Source organism: Heterodontus francisci, chromosome 14 (assembly GCF_036365525.1).
Source record: "Heterodontus francisci isolate sHetFra1 chromosome 14, sHetFra1.hap1, whole genome shotgun sequence".
Lineage (NCBI taxonomy): Eukaryota > Metazoa > Chordata > Chondrichthyes > Heterodontiformes > Heterodontidae > Heterodontus > Heterodontus francisci.
Window position 1 is genome coordinate 95,410,315 of NC_090384.1, and position 17,514 is coordinate 95,427,828.

Here is a 17,514-nt window from a genome sequence, read left to right on the forward strand (position 1 = left end):
GAGGCATATAAATTCGCCAGAAAAAACAACAGACCTGAGGATTGGGAGCAGTTTAGAATTCAGCAAAGGAGGACCAAGGGATTGATTAAGAAGGGAAAAATAGAGTACGAGTGTAAGCTTACGGGGAACATAAAAACTGACTGTAAATGTTTCTACAGGTATGTGAAGAGAAAAAGATTGGTGAAGACAAATGTAGGTCCCTTACAGTCAGAAACAGGGGAATTTGTTACAGAGAATAAAGAAATGGCTGACCAACTAAATGCATACTTTGATTCTGTCTTTACAAAGGAGGACACAAATATCATACCAGAAATGTTGGGGAACACAAGGCTTAGTTAGAGTGAGGAACTGGAGGAAATCAGTATTAGTAGAGAAATGGTGTTGGGGAAATTGATGGGATTGAAGGCCTATAAATCCCCAGGGCCTGATAATCTACATCCCAGAGTACATAAGGAAGTGGCCCTAGAAATCGTGGATGCATTGGTGGTCATCTTCCAAGATTCTACAGACTTTGAAACAGTTCCTACAGATTGGAGGGTAGCTAATGTAACCCCACTATTTAAAAGGGGAGGTAAAGAGAAAGCAGGGAATTATAGACCAGTCAGCCTGACGTCGGTAGTGGGGATAATTCTAGATCCATTATAAAAGATTTTATAGCAGAGCACTTGGAGAAGTGGTAGAATCGGACAGAGTCAGCATGGATTTATGAAAGGGAAATCATGCTTGACAAATCTACTAGAATTCTTCGAGGATGTAACTAGTAGAGTTGATGAGGGGGAGCCAGTGGATGTGGTTTATTTGGACTTTCAGAAGGTTTTTGACAAAGTCCCACATAAGAGATTAGCGTGTAAAATTAAAGCGCATGGGATCGGGGGTAGTGTATTACAATGGATAGAAAATTGGTTGGCAGACAGGAAACAAAGAGTAGGAATAAACATGTCTTTTTCCGAATGGCAGGCAGTAACTAGTGGGGTACCGCAGGGATCAGTGCTAGGACCCAGCTATTCACAATATATATTAATGATTTAGATGAGGGAACTAAATGTAATATCTCCAAATTTGCAGATGACACAAAACTGGGTGGGAGGGTGAGTTGTGAGGAGGATACAGAAAGGCTTCAGGGTGATTTGGACAAGTTAAGTGAGTGGGCTAATGCATGGCAGATGCAGTATAATGTGGATAAATATGAGGCTATCCACTTTGGTAGCAAAAACAGGAAGGCAGATTATTATCTGAACGGCTATAAACTGAGAGAGGGGAATATGCAGCGAGGCCTGGGTGTTCTTGTACATCAGTCGCTGAAGGTAAGCATGCAGGTGCAACAGGCAGTAAAAAAGGCAAATGGTATGTTGGCCTTCATAGCGAAAGGATTCGAGTAGGAACTTCTTGCTGCAATTATACAGGGCCTTGGTGAGGCCACACCTGGAATATTGTGTGCAGTTTTGGTCTCCTTATCTGAGGAAGGATGTTCTTGCTATGGAGGGAGTGCAGTGAAGGTTTACCAGACTGATTCCTGGGATGGCAGGACTGACGTATGAGGAGAGATTGAGTTGGATTGGAGTTCAGAAGAATGAGGGGGGATCTCATAGAAACCTATAAAATTCTGACAGGACTTGTTGACTGGGTAAATGCAGGAAGGATGTTCCCTATGGTGGGGAGTCCAGAACCAGGGGTCATAGTCTAAGGATACAGGGTAAACCTTTCAAGACTGAGATGAGGAGAAATTTCTTCACCCAAAGAGCGGTGAGCCTGTGAAATTCACTACCACAGAAAGTAGTTGAGGCCAAAAAACATTGTATGTTTTCAAGAAGGAGTTAGATATAGCCCTTGGGTTTAAAGGGATCAAAGGATATGGGGCGAAAGCGGGAACAGGTTACTGAGTTGGATGATCAGCCATGATCATAATGAATGGCGGAGCAGGCTCGAAGGGCCGAATGGCCTACTCCTGCTCCTATTTTCTATGTTTCTATGTGTCTAGTGACACCCATCTATGGAACTGGAACATTCCATATCTTATCCTTTTTCTTTCAAGAATTAAAAAGTATTTGGCCAAAGAATTTTTGTTTTTGTAAAGTTGATCTCTGCAGAGAAAGCCTCTTTATTTTTTCTTTAACTGGTGTGGGTGTGGTGTGTGTTGGGTTATTTAGAAGGGAATATATGTATTTTTTTTCATATTTCAACCTTTGCATCTTTATTGAATGCGTCTTGTTTTATAATAAATTATTAATTTTGTTATTTATTAAAGAAACCTGGTTGGCAGATTTTTATTCTGACACTAAAATAAATAATTGGCCGTATCGGTAACTGAGTAAAACATTTAAATATATGTGGAGAACCTGTGGACAAGTGGAACTGGAGAAAGACAGTGCACTCTTCCACCCTTAGTCATAACAGTATGTAGACACAGGAATAGATTATAATTATATAAAGGACACACTAATGGTTTTACAGAATAATGGTGAAATTTGATCTCCAACGTAATGGCAAAAATCCCAGAATGTCATGAAATATGAAATGCAATTTCACTTATTTAATCATCCTGACATTTCATGTTACATGGCATAAAAAGCCCATCTGTTGTAAAATAACTTATCCACTGGCTCGCTATGACCAAAGTCACAGAAGGTTTGCTAACATAGATAAATAAAAGCCGATATCATCAGCAACAACAACTTGTATTTATATAGCACCTCTAGCATAATAAAATGTACCAAGGCACATCACAGGAGTGTTATAATGCTAAATTGGTCACCGAGCTGCGTAAGGATATATTATGGCAGATGCAAAAAGCTTGTTCCAAGAGTTAGGTTTTAAGGAGCGTCTTAAAGGATGAGAGAGAGTTAGATAGACGGAGAGGTTTAGGGAGGGAATTCCACAGTTAGGGCCTTGGAAACTGAAGGCATGGCCACCCATGGCGGAGCAATTCAAATTGAGGATGGTCAAGAAGCCAGAATTAGAGAAGCATATGTATTTCAGAGGTTGTGAGGCTGGAGGAAATTACAGAGATAGGGAGGGGCGATGCCACTGGATGGATTTGATGACAGGAATAAGAATTTTAAAATAGAGGTGTAGGAAAAACAATTACAGAAATGTTCAAGGAGAAAAGCCTACCAAGGATATATGAAAATAACCAGTGAAATCACTCCAAATACTTCTGAAATTCTTTTGGATGAGATCTTGGTTTCCTAGTGAGCTGAGAAATATAGTGCTAGAAATATGAGTTGTAACATAATAAATAAATAAGCAACAAACTTGCATTTATAAAAGGTCTTTCACCACCTCAGCATGTCTAAAGGCGATTCCTAGTTAATGTTATTAAGTGTTGTAGTTGTTCTACTGTAGGGTAAAACTGGCAGCCAATTTGCACACAGCAAAGCCCCAAGAACAGCAATGAATGAATAACCAGTTATTCTATTTTCGTCGGGGTGTCGGTTGAGGAATGAATGTTAGCCAGAACATCAAGTAAGCTTTCTACTCTTCTTTTGAAAGTGCCATGGGATCTTCCGAAAGACAACACCTCCAACAGCGCAACAGGCTGTTCGCGTCAGCCCAAATTTAGGGCTGAATTTTCTACGTTGGGATCCGTGGTGGTGAGGGGAGCCAGATGATCTTCCAGCAGCAGCCCGCCACGGAGCCTGACGCTGGGAGTGCCAGGCCCGATCTTCCTGGCGGCGGCGAGGTGACATGGCGGCACCTCGCTGCTGGGTGATGGGACCCGACTTTAAATATTTAAATAAAGTAAATGAATACATTTAAATAAAATTGACAGCGACCTTACTGGCTGCCCGGGACCTTCCGTGTGGTGGGTGGCATTCACACTCCTTCACTTTCCAGTGCAGGGAAAGCTGATACCACCAAGGTGGGGAAGGGGGATATTTCGGATTTTTAGTGTAGTTGTGGGGGGGAAGGGGTGCGGGGGAGAGGGCAACTGTTGGGCCCTCTGCACTTTGAGCAGTTGTCGGGAGCAAAAGTCAAATCTTCCATGTAAGTGTTGTTGGGGGGAGGGGAGCGGGGGAGAGGGCAACCATTATATGTAAGTGTTATTGGGGGGGGGGGGAGGAAAGGGGTGATTTTTTTGTGGTATACTGGGGAGGGGTGGCTATGGGTTTAAATATTTAAATTTAGCAGAAGGTCTGGCTACCCTTTAAAAATGGTGCCAGCGCCTGCGCAGAGGCAGCTGACACTGTTGCCGGCTTCGCAGAGCAGGGTGGAGGGAGGGGTGCAGCCCAATGGGCGTTTTATCTTGTGCCGCAGTGGCTAGATTGCGGTGGCATGGTCGAGCGTGGCCCGCAAATGTGGGCTGCTGATTTTTTCGCCCATTGCCGCTCCCGGCAGCGGGAATGTTAAATCCAGCCCCTAGTCTATGGATTCGGGCTTGAACTCATGACTCAGGAAAAATTGCAATGAACTGAGCCAAGGCTGAAACATAATATCATAATAAAGACATAAAAATTACAAGAAAATTGTTGTAACAGTAAGCAAATGTATCCAGTGCTTCAATGATTATTGAAACTGTGGCTGATCCTAAATGGTGCATGATTCAGGGTTAGTGGTTAGTGGTTAGTGGTTAGAGTGTTATGGTTAGTGATCAGATTGTGATGGTTAGTGGTTAAGTTCAGGGAGTTGGAGTTAGAAACAGTTATTTAAATTATTATTGACAACATGTTAAACAATTCAATCTTGTGCATCATACGGTTGGCAGAACACTCCCATTTGCCAGTCAGTTCTGCTGTGCCACGTTAAGCAGGTAGATCATGGGAATAGACAATGTTTGCATTGAGTACTGGGTGAGTGAGTCAGAGCCACCACTTCAAACCTAACAATTGTGATCTTTTTGCACAGTCTCTCACAGTACAGGAGGTGGAAGGGTGCAGGGAATGGGAGCGGGGGTGAGAGTTTGAGGAGCTGGGGGGCGGTGACAGTGCGGGCAGTTGGGAGTAAGAGCATCACGAGTGGGGGGTGAGAATGAGAGGAATGGGGTGACGAGAGTGTGGGGAATTGGTGGTGAGGGTGAGAGTGGTGAGAATGCGGAGATTGGGGTGGGGATAGAGAATGGGGTAGTGGGAGTGGGGTTAGAGGATCACTGGGTGGGGGTGGGTTTAGGGGAAGGTAATACTGATTAGGAGGAGGAGGTGTTGAGGAAAGGAGAAAGCTGGTTGGGTGGTTGGTGTTGGGCAGTGAATGCTTGATGGGGTAGTTGGTGGAGTTGATGAGCAGTGACTGCTGATTGGCTGGTTGGCATTGAGGAGAGGAGAATGTTGATTGGCTGGTTGGGGTTGAGGAGCGGGGATTGCTGATTGGGTGGTTGGGGGGTTGAGGAGCGGGGAATGCTGATTGGGTGGTTGGGGTTGAGGAGCGGGGAATGCTGATTGGGTGGTTGGGGTTGAGAAGAGGGGAATGCTGATTGGGTGGTTGAGGAAAGGAGAATGCTGATTGGCTGGTTGGCATTGAGGAGTGGAGAATGCTGATTGGGTGGTTGGGGGTTGAGGAGTGGGGAATGCTGATTGGATGGTTGGGGTTGAAGAGAGGGGAATGCTGATTGGGTGTTTGGGGTTGAGGAGAGGAGAATGGTGATTGGCTGATTGGTGTTGAGGAGAGGGGAATGTTGATTGGCTAATTGGGGTTGAGTTGCCGGGAATGCTGATTGGCGTTGAGGAGAGGAGAATGCTGATTGGCTGGTTGACGTAGAGGAGCGGAGAATGCTGATTGGGTGGTGTTGGGGGCGGGGCTGCGGTTCGCTCCCACTGCCGTCAGTTCCTGCGGGGCGCCACTCTGGTTCTAATGTCAGTGCTAGTTGTTGTTGTCGCCGCGGCCGAGTGACGGATCCGGCCTCAGGCGGTGGCGGCCTCACCGGGACCATCATGAAGGTGAGGGGAAGCGGGAGCAGTGAATGTCCGCGGCGTGAGAGACCCAGTGCCCAGGAGGGGCTTCACCGGCCTCCCTCCCTCAGCCAAGGCGGGTTACGGTTCATGGAGGTCGGTGGGCCCCTCACTCTCACCCCGGCGGTGGCGAAGGCTCTCTTTGTGGTGATAGGCCTTGATCTCCCTCCTCAGGGAGCCGGGCTCAGACCCCACTCCCCGCCAGCACAGCACCTGTTTTAAACTGCAACCTTCATCAACCCCGAGTATATCTTCCGTCAGCAGGGACCGACTGTCAGCATGAACGGAATTGCTAGAAGTTTCTCTCCACTTGCTGCGTGTTTGGCTGCAAAATTCGATCATTTATTTTTCGCCTGTAATATTGAACGTTAGAAGTGTTCATGTTTCCAGTCTTAAAAAAACAGTCCCCCGTTAATGTGGCCGTGCCTTGAACTCGAACACAGAATTTCCCCCTTTGTCATCTCGGTTCAAGTGTCAGAAGGAACCCAGTTGAAGCTGTTTGAAAGGTTCTTTTAAGTAAGGTTTAAGTTTGTAAACATTGCAGAAATGTTGGTGAAAAATCTGTTGAAGTAAAGCAGTATTCGGTTTTGTAAGACGCAGAGTTGGAGCCAAATAACAAACTATAAAACATACCTAATATGTTTAGTTATGTGTACTGAGTGCAACATTCATTAATTTCTATTGTAAAATGTGTTGATTTTAGTGATAGGTAATCGATTGTACAAAAGGAAGATAAAAGCAAAGGAAGATTTGTATTTACTTATCTATCACCTTGTGTCTCAATGCTTCATGTACTTTTAAAGTAAAATATAATGCAGTTCCTTTGTGATATCCTTGTGGTTTTAAGGAGGAGATTTAATCTAATCATGAGAAACTTTATACTGAATCATCAGCAAATTAATTTATGCCTCTATCGAACAATAGCTTAGGAACATTTCTTTGTGCTGAACCTCCTAGTTACTGGTCGGCTCTTGAGGACGATGTGTCCTAACTTACAAAAGGCAATGTCAGTTACTCAAAGGATAATAATGCTCTTGTTGAAAACAATTCAATCGTACATGTACTTACAGCAACGCAAATAATGGGCAAGGTGGTCAGTAAAGACATTGCGGGATTGCTTCCGATGATGTGTCCAGCAGACAGAAAAATGATGGCTTTAAGGATCTCCTAAACACTCGTCTGCCTGGATCCTAACTCTCTCCAAATCCTGTTCTGCCATCATGCTGTAATCACGTTGGCTCCAGTCCACCTGTGCCTCAAATTTAAAATTTTCATCCTTGTGTTCACATCCTTTCTTGGTGTCAACACTCCTTATCTTTGTAACCTCCGCCAGCTCGACAACTCTGAGAATTCTGTGTTCCTTCAGTTCTGGCCTCTTGTGTATCCTGGACTTCCGAACCACCCATACCACCCTCTCCCCTCCCCCCCCCCCCCCCCCCCCCCCCAGCCCCAGGATCTGCATCTGGAATTTTCTCCCTAAACCTCTTGGCTTCTCTTTGCTCCTTTAAGATGCTCTTTAAAATGTACCTCTTTGCCAAGCTTTTAGTCACCTGTCCTGATGTCATCTTATTTGGCTTTGTCAGTGTTTGGCTGCTTGTACTCCTTTAATATGTCTTGGAATGCTTTACAGTAAGGATACAATGTCAATGTAAGTTGTTAATTCACTCGCGGAGCCCAGCATTTGCTTTAAATTATATGTTTGTAGGCAGCTTGTTTATTTCAGTGGAAGTGCTTTACTTCAGCTGTTGCCTCACCCTTTATGAGGGTTTCGCTAGGCATGCTCCCTAATATTATAATGACACCATTAAATTTTCTGTTACATTGCTGTACTTAAAATCTCCATTAACGATTTAAAAAAAAAAAATGCTTACTGAACTATTTAATTCTGTGATTCTCTCCAGGAACATTGCTTTGAACATATTGAGCTGAAACTCTGGCTTTATGGAAAATCTTTGCTGCCCCCAATGACGCTCTTGCCCACACACTCCCTGGTGTCCCCATGCCTATATATGTCACAAGCGCACACTATTCATTCTGGAGCTTGCCCCCTGAACAAATGGATGTCATTCTCACATCCTCTACGTCTTTCGCCACTCCCCTCATGGGTCACATGGGAAAGTAACATGTTTTCAGACAGGGCTAGATATTAGCTTTGAGAAGGCTGAACCACAGAAGGAGATTACAAATTGAATATGGTGATGTTCAGGCTGCTGGAACAGTGATGCTTCTGCAAAGAATGTACTCATGATGGAAAAGTTGGGGATGGCTGCTTCAAATGCAAAGCTGGATAAGAGAGGCTTCTGATAGTTGACGCTTTTAGGGAAGGATCACCCCCATGAGTTGCCCCATTCTGCAGGAGAAAGGCTTGCAGCTCCATGGAGCATTGACTGAGTAAATGAGAAAGGTACTGTCGTATAACTTGGCAGCTTTTCTTTTATTCGTTCGGGGATGTGGGCATTTTGGCTTATGCCAGCATTTATTGCCCATGAGAAGGTGGTGGTGAGCTGCAGCCTTGGACTGCTGAAGTCCCTGGGGTGTATGTACACCCATAGTGCTGTTTGGAAGGGAGTTCCAGGATTTTGACCCAGCGACAGTGAAGGAACGGCAATATAGTTCCAAGTCAGGATGATGTGTGGCTTGGAGGGGTACTTGCAGGGGATGGTGTTCCCATGCATCTGCTGCTTTTGTCCCATTAGGTGGTAGAGGTTGCAGGTTTGGAAGGTGCTGTCGAAGAAGCCTTGGTGAGTTGCTGCAGTGCATCTTGTAGATGGTATACACTGCTGCCACTGTGTGTCAGTGGTGGAGGGAGTGAATGTTTGTTTGTGGATGGAGTGCCAATCAAGTGGGCTGCTTTGTCCTGGATGGTGGTGTTGGAGCTGCACCCATCCAAGCAAGTGGTGAGTATTCCATCACACTCCTGACTTGTGCCTTGTGGACAGGCTTTTGGGGTGTCAGGAAGTGAGTTACTCCCCACAGAATTCCAAGCCTCTGACCTGCTCTAGTAGCCACAGCATTTATGTGGCTGGTCCAGTTCAGTTTCTAATAAATGGTGACCCCCAGGATGTTGTTAGTGGGGAATTCAGTAATTGTAATGCCATTGAATGTCAAGGGGACATTATTAGATTCTCTTGCTTGAAATGGTTATTTCCCGGCACTTGTGTGGTGCGAATGTTACTTGCCGTTTATCAGCCCAAGCCTGGTGTTGTCCAGGTCTTGCTGCGTTTGGAGATAAACTGCTTCAGTATCTGAGGAATCGTGGATGATACTGAACTTTGTGCAATCATCAGCGAACATTCCCACTTCTGACCTTATGATGGAGGGAAGGCCATTGATGAAGCAGCTGAAGATGGTTGGGCCGAGGACACTACCCAGAGGAACACCTGCAGTGATGTCCTGGGATTGAGATAATTGACCTCCAACAACCATAATTCTTTGTGCGAGGTATGACTGCAACCATTGGAGAGTTTTCCCCCTGATTCCCATTGACTCCAGTTTTGTTAGGGCTCCTTGATGCCATACTCAGTCAAGTGCTGCCTTGATGTCAAGGGTGGTCACCCACCTCGCCTCTGGAGTTCAGCTCTTCCCTCCATGTTTGGGCCAAGCCTGGCAGAATCCAAACTGAGCAGCAGTGAGCAGGTTATAGCTGAGCAAGTGCTGCTTGCTCGCAATGTCGACGACCCCTTCCATCGCTGACAAATTAGTCCCACTCCCCTACTCGTTCCCCAATAGCCTTTCAGCTTTTTTCTTTTTTCAATTATATATCCAGTTCCCTTTTGAGAGTTCCTTTAGAATGTGTAGCACAAAGATCACACAAAATCATCACATTAATACTCTTGCATTATGTACCAGACATATCCTTAATGAAAGTTTTTAGGCGCTAATTTCCATCTGCCGCTTTGAAAGTAATCTTATTCATTGTATACAAAAAAAACTGAATTATAATTTGTAACGTTATGAAGTGTTAGCCAGTTCCATAAAATCTTACATCATACAGGAGCCCATTGTGCTTATGCTAAATCTTTGAATGAGCTAACAAATTAGTTCCACTTGCCTACTCTTTCCCCATAGCCCTGCAATGTTTTTCTTTTTCAAGTATATAATTATATCCAATTCCCTTTTGAGATTTACTATTGAATCTTTTTTTGCAGAGAGAAGTGTCACCTGATGGTTTTAAGATTTTAATTCAAGAAAAATGAACATTTGTCCCAAAACTGCATTTCAGTGAGAATTCCACCTGATGAGACATTTGCTGCATCTGCAGAGTCAGCTGTGCAGGTATAAGGATGCCAAGGAGCATCTCAGTCCCAAAATGATCATCCCCTACACACATCAAGGATGGTCAGGAAATCTTTAGGTTCTCAGCTTTGTTTGTTAACCTCAACTCATTCCCATTAACTCTAAAGCCTAGACTAGCATTTGGATAAATGTCAAGTTGTTCACAAAATGGTTTGTACCTCATGCGAGCTGTTGCACTTATGTATGTTGCAGCTTAGTTCCTTTGCAGTAAGGACATCAAGTGTATTTTATCTTCACATTCTCACTGACCCACCCCTGGAAAATGAAAGAGTTGGTAGTCCATTGATCAGAGTAAGAGAAGATTTAGTACCAGCTGTTGCCACCCTCTCTCCACAGCAACAGAAGAGTAAGAATTATACACACAACCCACCGTGCCTGTATCAGCTTTTTGAAAGAACTATCCAACTAGTCTAATTCCCTATTTATTCCCATGGCCCCACAACCATTTCCTTTTTCAACTATACATCCAATTCCAAGGAAGTATTTTGAGGGGCAGAATCTGAGGCTATTGCTGCGTGGGATACCAGCTGCTGGATGGCAGGGATATAGAGCTCTACTCCTTAGGCTAGTCTTGTCATGTGACGTGTTGAGCAGCTGTGGCTCAATATCTAAGCTGGCATCACTGCTGGTGAGTTCTAAGCTGTGACTTGTCCTCGCAGCAGTGACGGTGGTGGGTGAGCATGTTGAACAATGTAGCCACTTCAGACTAGCGATTCAAACATCAGTGACTGGCTTCCACCTAAAGGTGGCCTTAGGCGCCAGCTGCTTTGGGATGATGATAATAGTTGCTGGCCAGAATGATGCAGAAACTGATGCTTACCACCCAGCCGCAAGTGATCCGCTGGAAATTGACTCACGTCAATGGAGTTGTTGTATTATATATGGAAAACCAAGAAGGAGCTTCACCCCCAGGACAGTATGCTAATCTAGCAGTGGCAACATTAGTCATCTGAAGCTTTGTTTCTCTTGTCACAAAATTGCTAAATTTTGTTAGTCCAGTGTGCTTTGTTGAATTCCTTTAATCCACTGACTGGAGATCTGATTTTATATATTTTTTAAGACATTTAAAAAAAGAAAAGCTGCAAGGATGACTTTGCTGGCACCTTAAGACGGCTACCTAATTTGCAGTGCTGTATCCTACACTGCAATGCTTGTGAGGAGGGAGACGGAATGTCTACTCATGCCCCTGCAAGAACCAAGACCCAGGAAGTTTCAAGGAATTACCTGTTTTTTTTGCAGGAGAAATACTGATAACTGCTATTTTTGAATGACTAAGTGACTGTCATGTGATAAGTCCTTCCCCATCTGTGGTTTTAAGCTTATTTAGTTTTAGTTTAGTTTAGAGATACAGCACTGAAACAGGCCCTTCGGCCCACCGAGTCTGTGCCAACCATCAACCACCCATTCATACTAATCCTACACTAATTCCACATTCCTACCACATCCCCACCTGTCCCTATATTTCCCTACCACCTACCTATACTAGGGGCAATTTATAATGGCCAATTAACCTATCAACCTGCAAGTCTTTGGCATGTGGGAGGAAACCGGAGCACCCGGAGGAAACCCACGCAGACACAGGGAGAACTTGCAAACTCCACACAGGCAGTACCCAGAATTGAACCCGGGTCGCTGGATCTGAGAGGCTGCGGTGCTAACCACTGCGCCACTGTGCAGCAGAGAGGCGAAGCAACTGGACTTTGATACGTGCAGGCACAAGTGGGTGTCTCTCTCTCTCTCTCTCTCTCTCTCTCTCCTCCCATTGCAGCTTTACACCACAGGCTATATATCCCACTTTCCTATGGACTCTAACTCAACCAATCTACCTTTCCCCACTCTGTAACCTGATTGTGTGTGAGTGAAAGTTGGCATGTTATTTTATTAGTTCAGTTTAGGTACAATAAAATTAACCTCTCTTTGTTAAACTCAAGAAAGCCTGTCCACTAGGTTCTTGTTATGATCATAGCATGTATGTAATTAAACACCTACTGAATTGGCCACTTTAAGGAAGAATTAAATCAAACAAGGAGAGGGAAAAGAGGGAATCCCTTTGACTCCTCCTCACTTGACCGTAACAGATATTTGGGGCTCACATCTGGGATCTAACCCAAAGACTAATGGAAAATTGGAAGCGGGAAACCAAATTGATCCTTCGCAATAATTCAAGTACTTCACTACGGGTTTTCTTGTGGTTTTCAGTGCTAGATTACTAAAATGCCCACATTCAAGGCCAGTACCTTCCTGGAACAGAGTGAAGTAACTTGGGGCCAGGTTAAAAACCCTGTCTGTTGAAGAGTTGAGGAATGTAACTGGGCAGTTAGAGATTACTATCTACCTAAAAGCTAGGAAGCATGAAATCCTAAAACTTGTGCCAACCATTTTAAAATTGACACTGAAGAACTGGAGACAGGCATTGAATCTGAAACAGACAGAATAATATTAGCTGAGGTACATCTAGAACAGAGGAGATTAGAATTCCATGAAAGGGAGAACGAAAGAGCATTCCAGAAGGAGGAAAGGGAGTTTAGATGATGACCCAATAACATTAGTGAAAGCATCACTAGTGCGAGAGTTACCCCTAGCTCAGGACCGGTTGCTGAGCTCTTCAAGTTCTTCCGGTTGATAGAGTTCAATGAGGGGAATGTGGAAGCAGTTTGTATCCCTTTTGAAAAGCTTGCAAAACAGTTGAAGTGGCCAGTCGACAGCTGGGCACTGTTATTGCAAAGCAAACTAACAGGAAAAGACCATGAGGTTTATTCACTGTTGTTTGATTAGAGTTGATCAGATTATGAGATGACTAAAAATGCTATCCTGAGTGCATATGAGCTAGTACCGCCAAAAGGTCCGAACTCTCGGAAAGCAGCCGGAACAAACTTGCATTGAGTTCCAAAGGGTTAAGCAACTCGCTTTCGACCGATGGATATGGGCATTTAAGATCGAGACTGCCTATGAAAACCTAGTAGAGGTGATATTCCTCGAGGAGTTCAAAAACTCGCTTCCCCTTTCCACGTAGAGGAACAAAAGGTTTCAAGAGCCAGGCAGGCAGCAATCCTGGCTGATGATTATACATTTATTTACAAGCCCTTGCCCCTAGGGAAACACTTCCCTAGTTACTTCCAAAAAACTGAAAAGAATAGAAGGTGGGAGAGTGAGCAAGAAGGGAGAGCTGGAAACACAGGGGGCACTCCTCAGACCAAAAAGGAAGGTGCAGAGAATAGGAGTGACGCCTGGAAGCCTGTATGTTTTCATTGTAACAAGGCTGGTTACCTTCCAGCTGACTACTGGAAGTTACGGGGAAAACCCATAGGTTTAGTCAGGGTACACCAGACTAGTGCAGGAAAAGGGGCCCTGATGGAAAGCTGTGGACTGGGCTGTGGCTTTAACTGCGGCACGAAAATCCAGTAAACCGGAGTGTGGGAAAACTTAACAAAATCCCTGAGTTACCAGGATTTTGTGTCCAGAGGAAAAGTGGCCACATACCCCTCGAGTGAGGTTAAGTATGCCCATAGTTATACTTAGGGATATAGGGGCCACCCAATCCCTTCTGCTGGGAAAAGGCATGACCTTTCCCCCAGAGAGTGCATTGGGAATGTCAGAGCTAATAAATGGGATTGGAGGAAAGTGGTGCACCTGAAGTGTTGACCTTGTTTCAGAACTGGTAACAGTTGGGCTTGTCCCTAGTTTACCTGTGGACGGGGTTGACCTGCTCTTGGGTAATGATTTAGCAGGGGCAAAGATGGTTTTAGAGACACCGAAAAAGGAATTCTGGGCCAGGCTGATGAGCTGGAACGACAGGAAGAGATGCAGGAAGAAATTGAGAGGTGCTGTCAAGCTGCAAGGAAAAAAAATCCAGCACTGGGTTAAATTACAAAATATCTATGAAGCACTTCAAGGCAGGCTTAAAAGTTTGCCCGACAAAAGTGTCTTACGATTTTATGGTATCATTTGGCACACTTGCATTTATGGCAGGACAGCTAATCCAAACAAATGAAGTCACTAGCTGACAATTGGTTTGCATAAGTGCTGTGCCGAGCAAGCTGTTGGCAAGGTGGAGCACAGGAAAAACTATGTACAAAAAGCACTGGGTGACTTTCACAAAGTTATGAACAACTTTGAATCCTGGGTTGAGTTCACTAATGTCGAGAAACTGGAAAAGGAAGGTTTTGTCAAAACATACAAGGCATTTCAGATTTTGCTGGAGCATAAACTGATTGAGCCCAGTCAGAGCAGATGAAGTTCCCCAGTTATACTCATGCATAATCCCAGAGGAAAGAAAAGAGCATAGCTATGACAGTAAGACTGATGAGTGTGTGTGTAAACAGTTTTTTAAAATTTGTAAACTCATAATGAAATGTTCATTTCATCACATTTCATTTTGCATGGTGGGGAGGTGTTACATCCATGTGCTTTGTTGAATGATGATTTTCTTTAATCCACTGACTGGAGATCTTAATTTATATATTTTTTTAAGACATTTTTTAAAAAAAGCTACAAGGATGACTTTGCTGGCAGCTTAAGATGGCTACCTAATCTGCAACTCTGTATCCTACACTGCAATGCTTGTGAGGAGGGAGACGGAATGTCTGCTCTTGCCCCAGCAAGAACCAAGACCCAGAAAGTTTAAAGGAACTACCTGTTCTTTTAGCAAGAGAGAAATACTGCTAGCTGCTATGTTTGAATGAGTGACTGTCAGACTCTGACACGTGCAGACCCAAGTTGGGGGGGTCTCGCTCTCACTCTGTCTACATTCCAGCTTGAAAGTTTTCAACTCCTGCCTGTTAACTGACCACCTTTGCATACATACACCGGCTACAATCAGAAACCCTGTTGTCGGACATCATCCACATTGCTGTCTCCAAGAGACGCACCCAAACAAGTCATCTACCTCTTCAAACTAAAAGCCTCCGGACGACTGAATTCAGCTTGAAGCCAACCAAATCACCAAACGTCACAGACTGTATACCTTTTTTTTCTGTGGACTCTAACTCAACCAATCTACCTTTCCCCACTTTGTAACCTATTTGTGTGCGTGTGAAAGTTGTTGCATTATTTTTATTAGTTTGGTTTAGATACAATAAAGTTAACCTTTTTTTTTTGTTATACTCAAGAAAACCTGTCCATTTGGTTCTTATGATCATAGCGAGTAAGTAATTAAACATAAAATTTTTTTTGTTTTTTTAACCATGTGGCTCTTGCACAGAGATGCTCATTACTCTGCCATAACACACTCTCTGGACTAATGCTTTGTCTTTCACCGCTAGCATCAACACTCTCTTTGTTACTTAATCTCTCCTGTCCTCTGCCTTATCACACACCTTTTCTTTTGTTCTTTTCCCCACCAAACCACCCACCCCTTCACTTGCTTAAAACCTAATTATTTTCTAACCTTTGCCAGTTCTGACGAAAGGCCACAGACCTGAAACGTTAACTCTGCTTTCTTTACAGATGATGCCTGACCTGAGTATTTCCAGCACTTTCTGTTTATATTTACATAATTAAACACCTAAATTGGCCAGTACATCCACCTTAAGGAAGAATTAAACCTGTTGTGGTCAAACAAAGAGAGGGAAAGGAGGGAAGCCCTTTGACCCTTCCTCCGTTGACTGTAACCATTTCATAAAATATTGTTTCACCTCAACCTTGATTTATAAATCACTACATTTTGCAATATATGCTGTAATGTTCAAAAATGAATAAAGAAACTCTAAACCTTAAGCAAGCTTAAAACAAAAAACTCTGCTGCTACTTTTTGGAATAGTGACTGTACCAATCTGGTTTACTTCAGTATGACAGGATATAATGTAATCTTGGCAAGTTCAATAGTGACTTCCTGAAATAAGATCCTGTTGCACCTGGTTTCTAGTAGGAAATGGGTGGGAAGTTGTCCAATTTAGGAGGCTAAACTCCTGTGCCCATATCCGACATAATGTTGATTTGGGTGCTATCTTCAATATGCAAATAAGAGGCTTAACAGCTGTTTGAAGACCCAAACTGGAAATTGGTTTGACCTAAGGACAGCAGCCGTTGGGCCTATTGTATTCAGGATTACCTGGTCTATCTGTGGCCTAGCCTATGGGCAGGGATGCTCTTGGCTCCACATTAAAATTTTGTGCCCCTTCCAGCCACCATTTGCTTCCCATTCCAGGTTTCTGCCCCACCCCAGGAGTTGCCTTGTGCTGTGAGACACTGGCCAAGCTTACTTTTTCCCCACAACCAACAAGTTGTCTCTGGGGTCACACTGATGGCCTTAGCTTGCTGCTACTGTACTGATGAGGCTAATGGACAGTGTCATGCGGATCCCCACATGCCAGCAATGAGGCACATTGGTTTTATCTTACGAATATTGATTTTTGAACTGTTGCTGGAGCGAGGAAATGACTTGAACAGATCAGCTGTGGCTGGAAAAACATTTGCATACTAACAGACGGTGCTTGTGCAGACAAAGGACACATTGAACTCACAATGGATGTTGATCACCTGACAATGAGGGGGTGGGGAAGCATATTTCAGGGCCTGCTAGGGTGATGCAATCCACAGGGGCCAGGTTGGACCAGTTGACTAACGGGCTATTTCAGGGTTTTTTTAACTAGTCGCAGAGTGTTTGGACTCAGACTGTTTGCTCCTGGACTGAGAAGATCTCTCCTGTCTGCTCCCATCTCTTTCTTATAAGCCTCTGAATCCACTGAAGACACTTGAACCCCAAGGGAGAAAAGTGTCCTACAGTGAACAAGGTTTAAGAAGAATACTGGGCCCTAATGAAAAGCAAGATCTACCTACAATCAAGGACTCTACAGTGAGCTCAAAGAACCGTAACACAAACTCTTCAGATATTGCATCAAACTTTTCCACTTTTATTTTTCTTCTCTTTTCTGTCTCTAATTGCATGTGTGTATCGCATATGCATACTAGCATGGGCGTGTCCTGTATCTGTAGGCGTCAACCGAATTAGAGTTTAAATTTAATAAATTTCAACTTTTCTTTTTCAAACCTAAGAAAGCCTGTTTGTGCTGGTTTCTTTGTCTTGTAATTTGAAAGCATTGAACAAGGATTCACAAAGAGGGAGCTAAAAACACAGTGTGTTTAAAATTAAACCCTACTACGGTAAAACCAGGTCAAGGCTGAGAGGGAATCCGAGGCACCTTTCTCACCTGGTCGAAACAACATTTTACCATGTTCCTGCTATAGGCCTCATATGGAGCCTTTCTCTTGATTTGAAAATGTGTACTCTAACAGGTTCTCTATCTTATGCTTTCTTAGGGAGGAGATTGAAAAGAGGGTTGAAGATGAAAGGCACAGCTCTATGATTTGGGGGTGGGTCACAGAGAGGAGTGTTGACTAA

At 43.9% G+C, this 17,514-nt stretch overlaps 1 protein-coding gene across 1 annotated transcript in view; it reads left to right on the forward strand.

Moving 5' to 3' along the window:
* Positions 1 to 5,730: 5,730 nt before the first annotated feature.
* LOC137377164 (transmembrane protein 263-like) overlaps positions 5,731 to 17,514 on the forward strand; it is a 312,332-nt gene continuing 300,548 nt past the window's right edge. Inside the window, exon 1 of the mRNA XM_068046572.1 lies at positions 5,731 to 5,867. Coding sequence (XP_067902673.1) covers positions 5,862 to 5,867 — 6 coding nt within the window. The 5' untranslated portion in view covers positions 5,731 to 5,861. The remainder of the gene's footprint in view (positions 5,868 to 17,514) is intronic.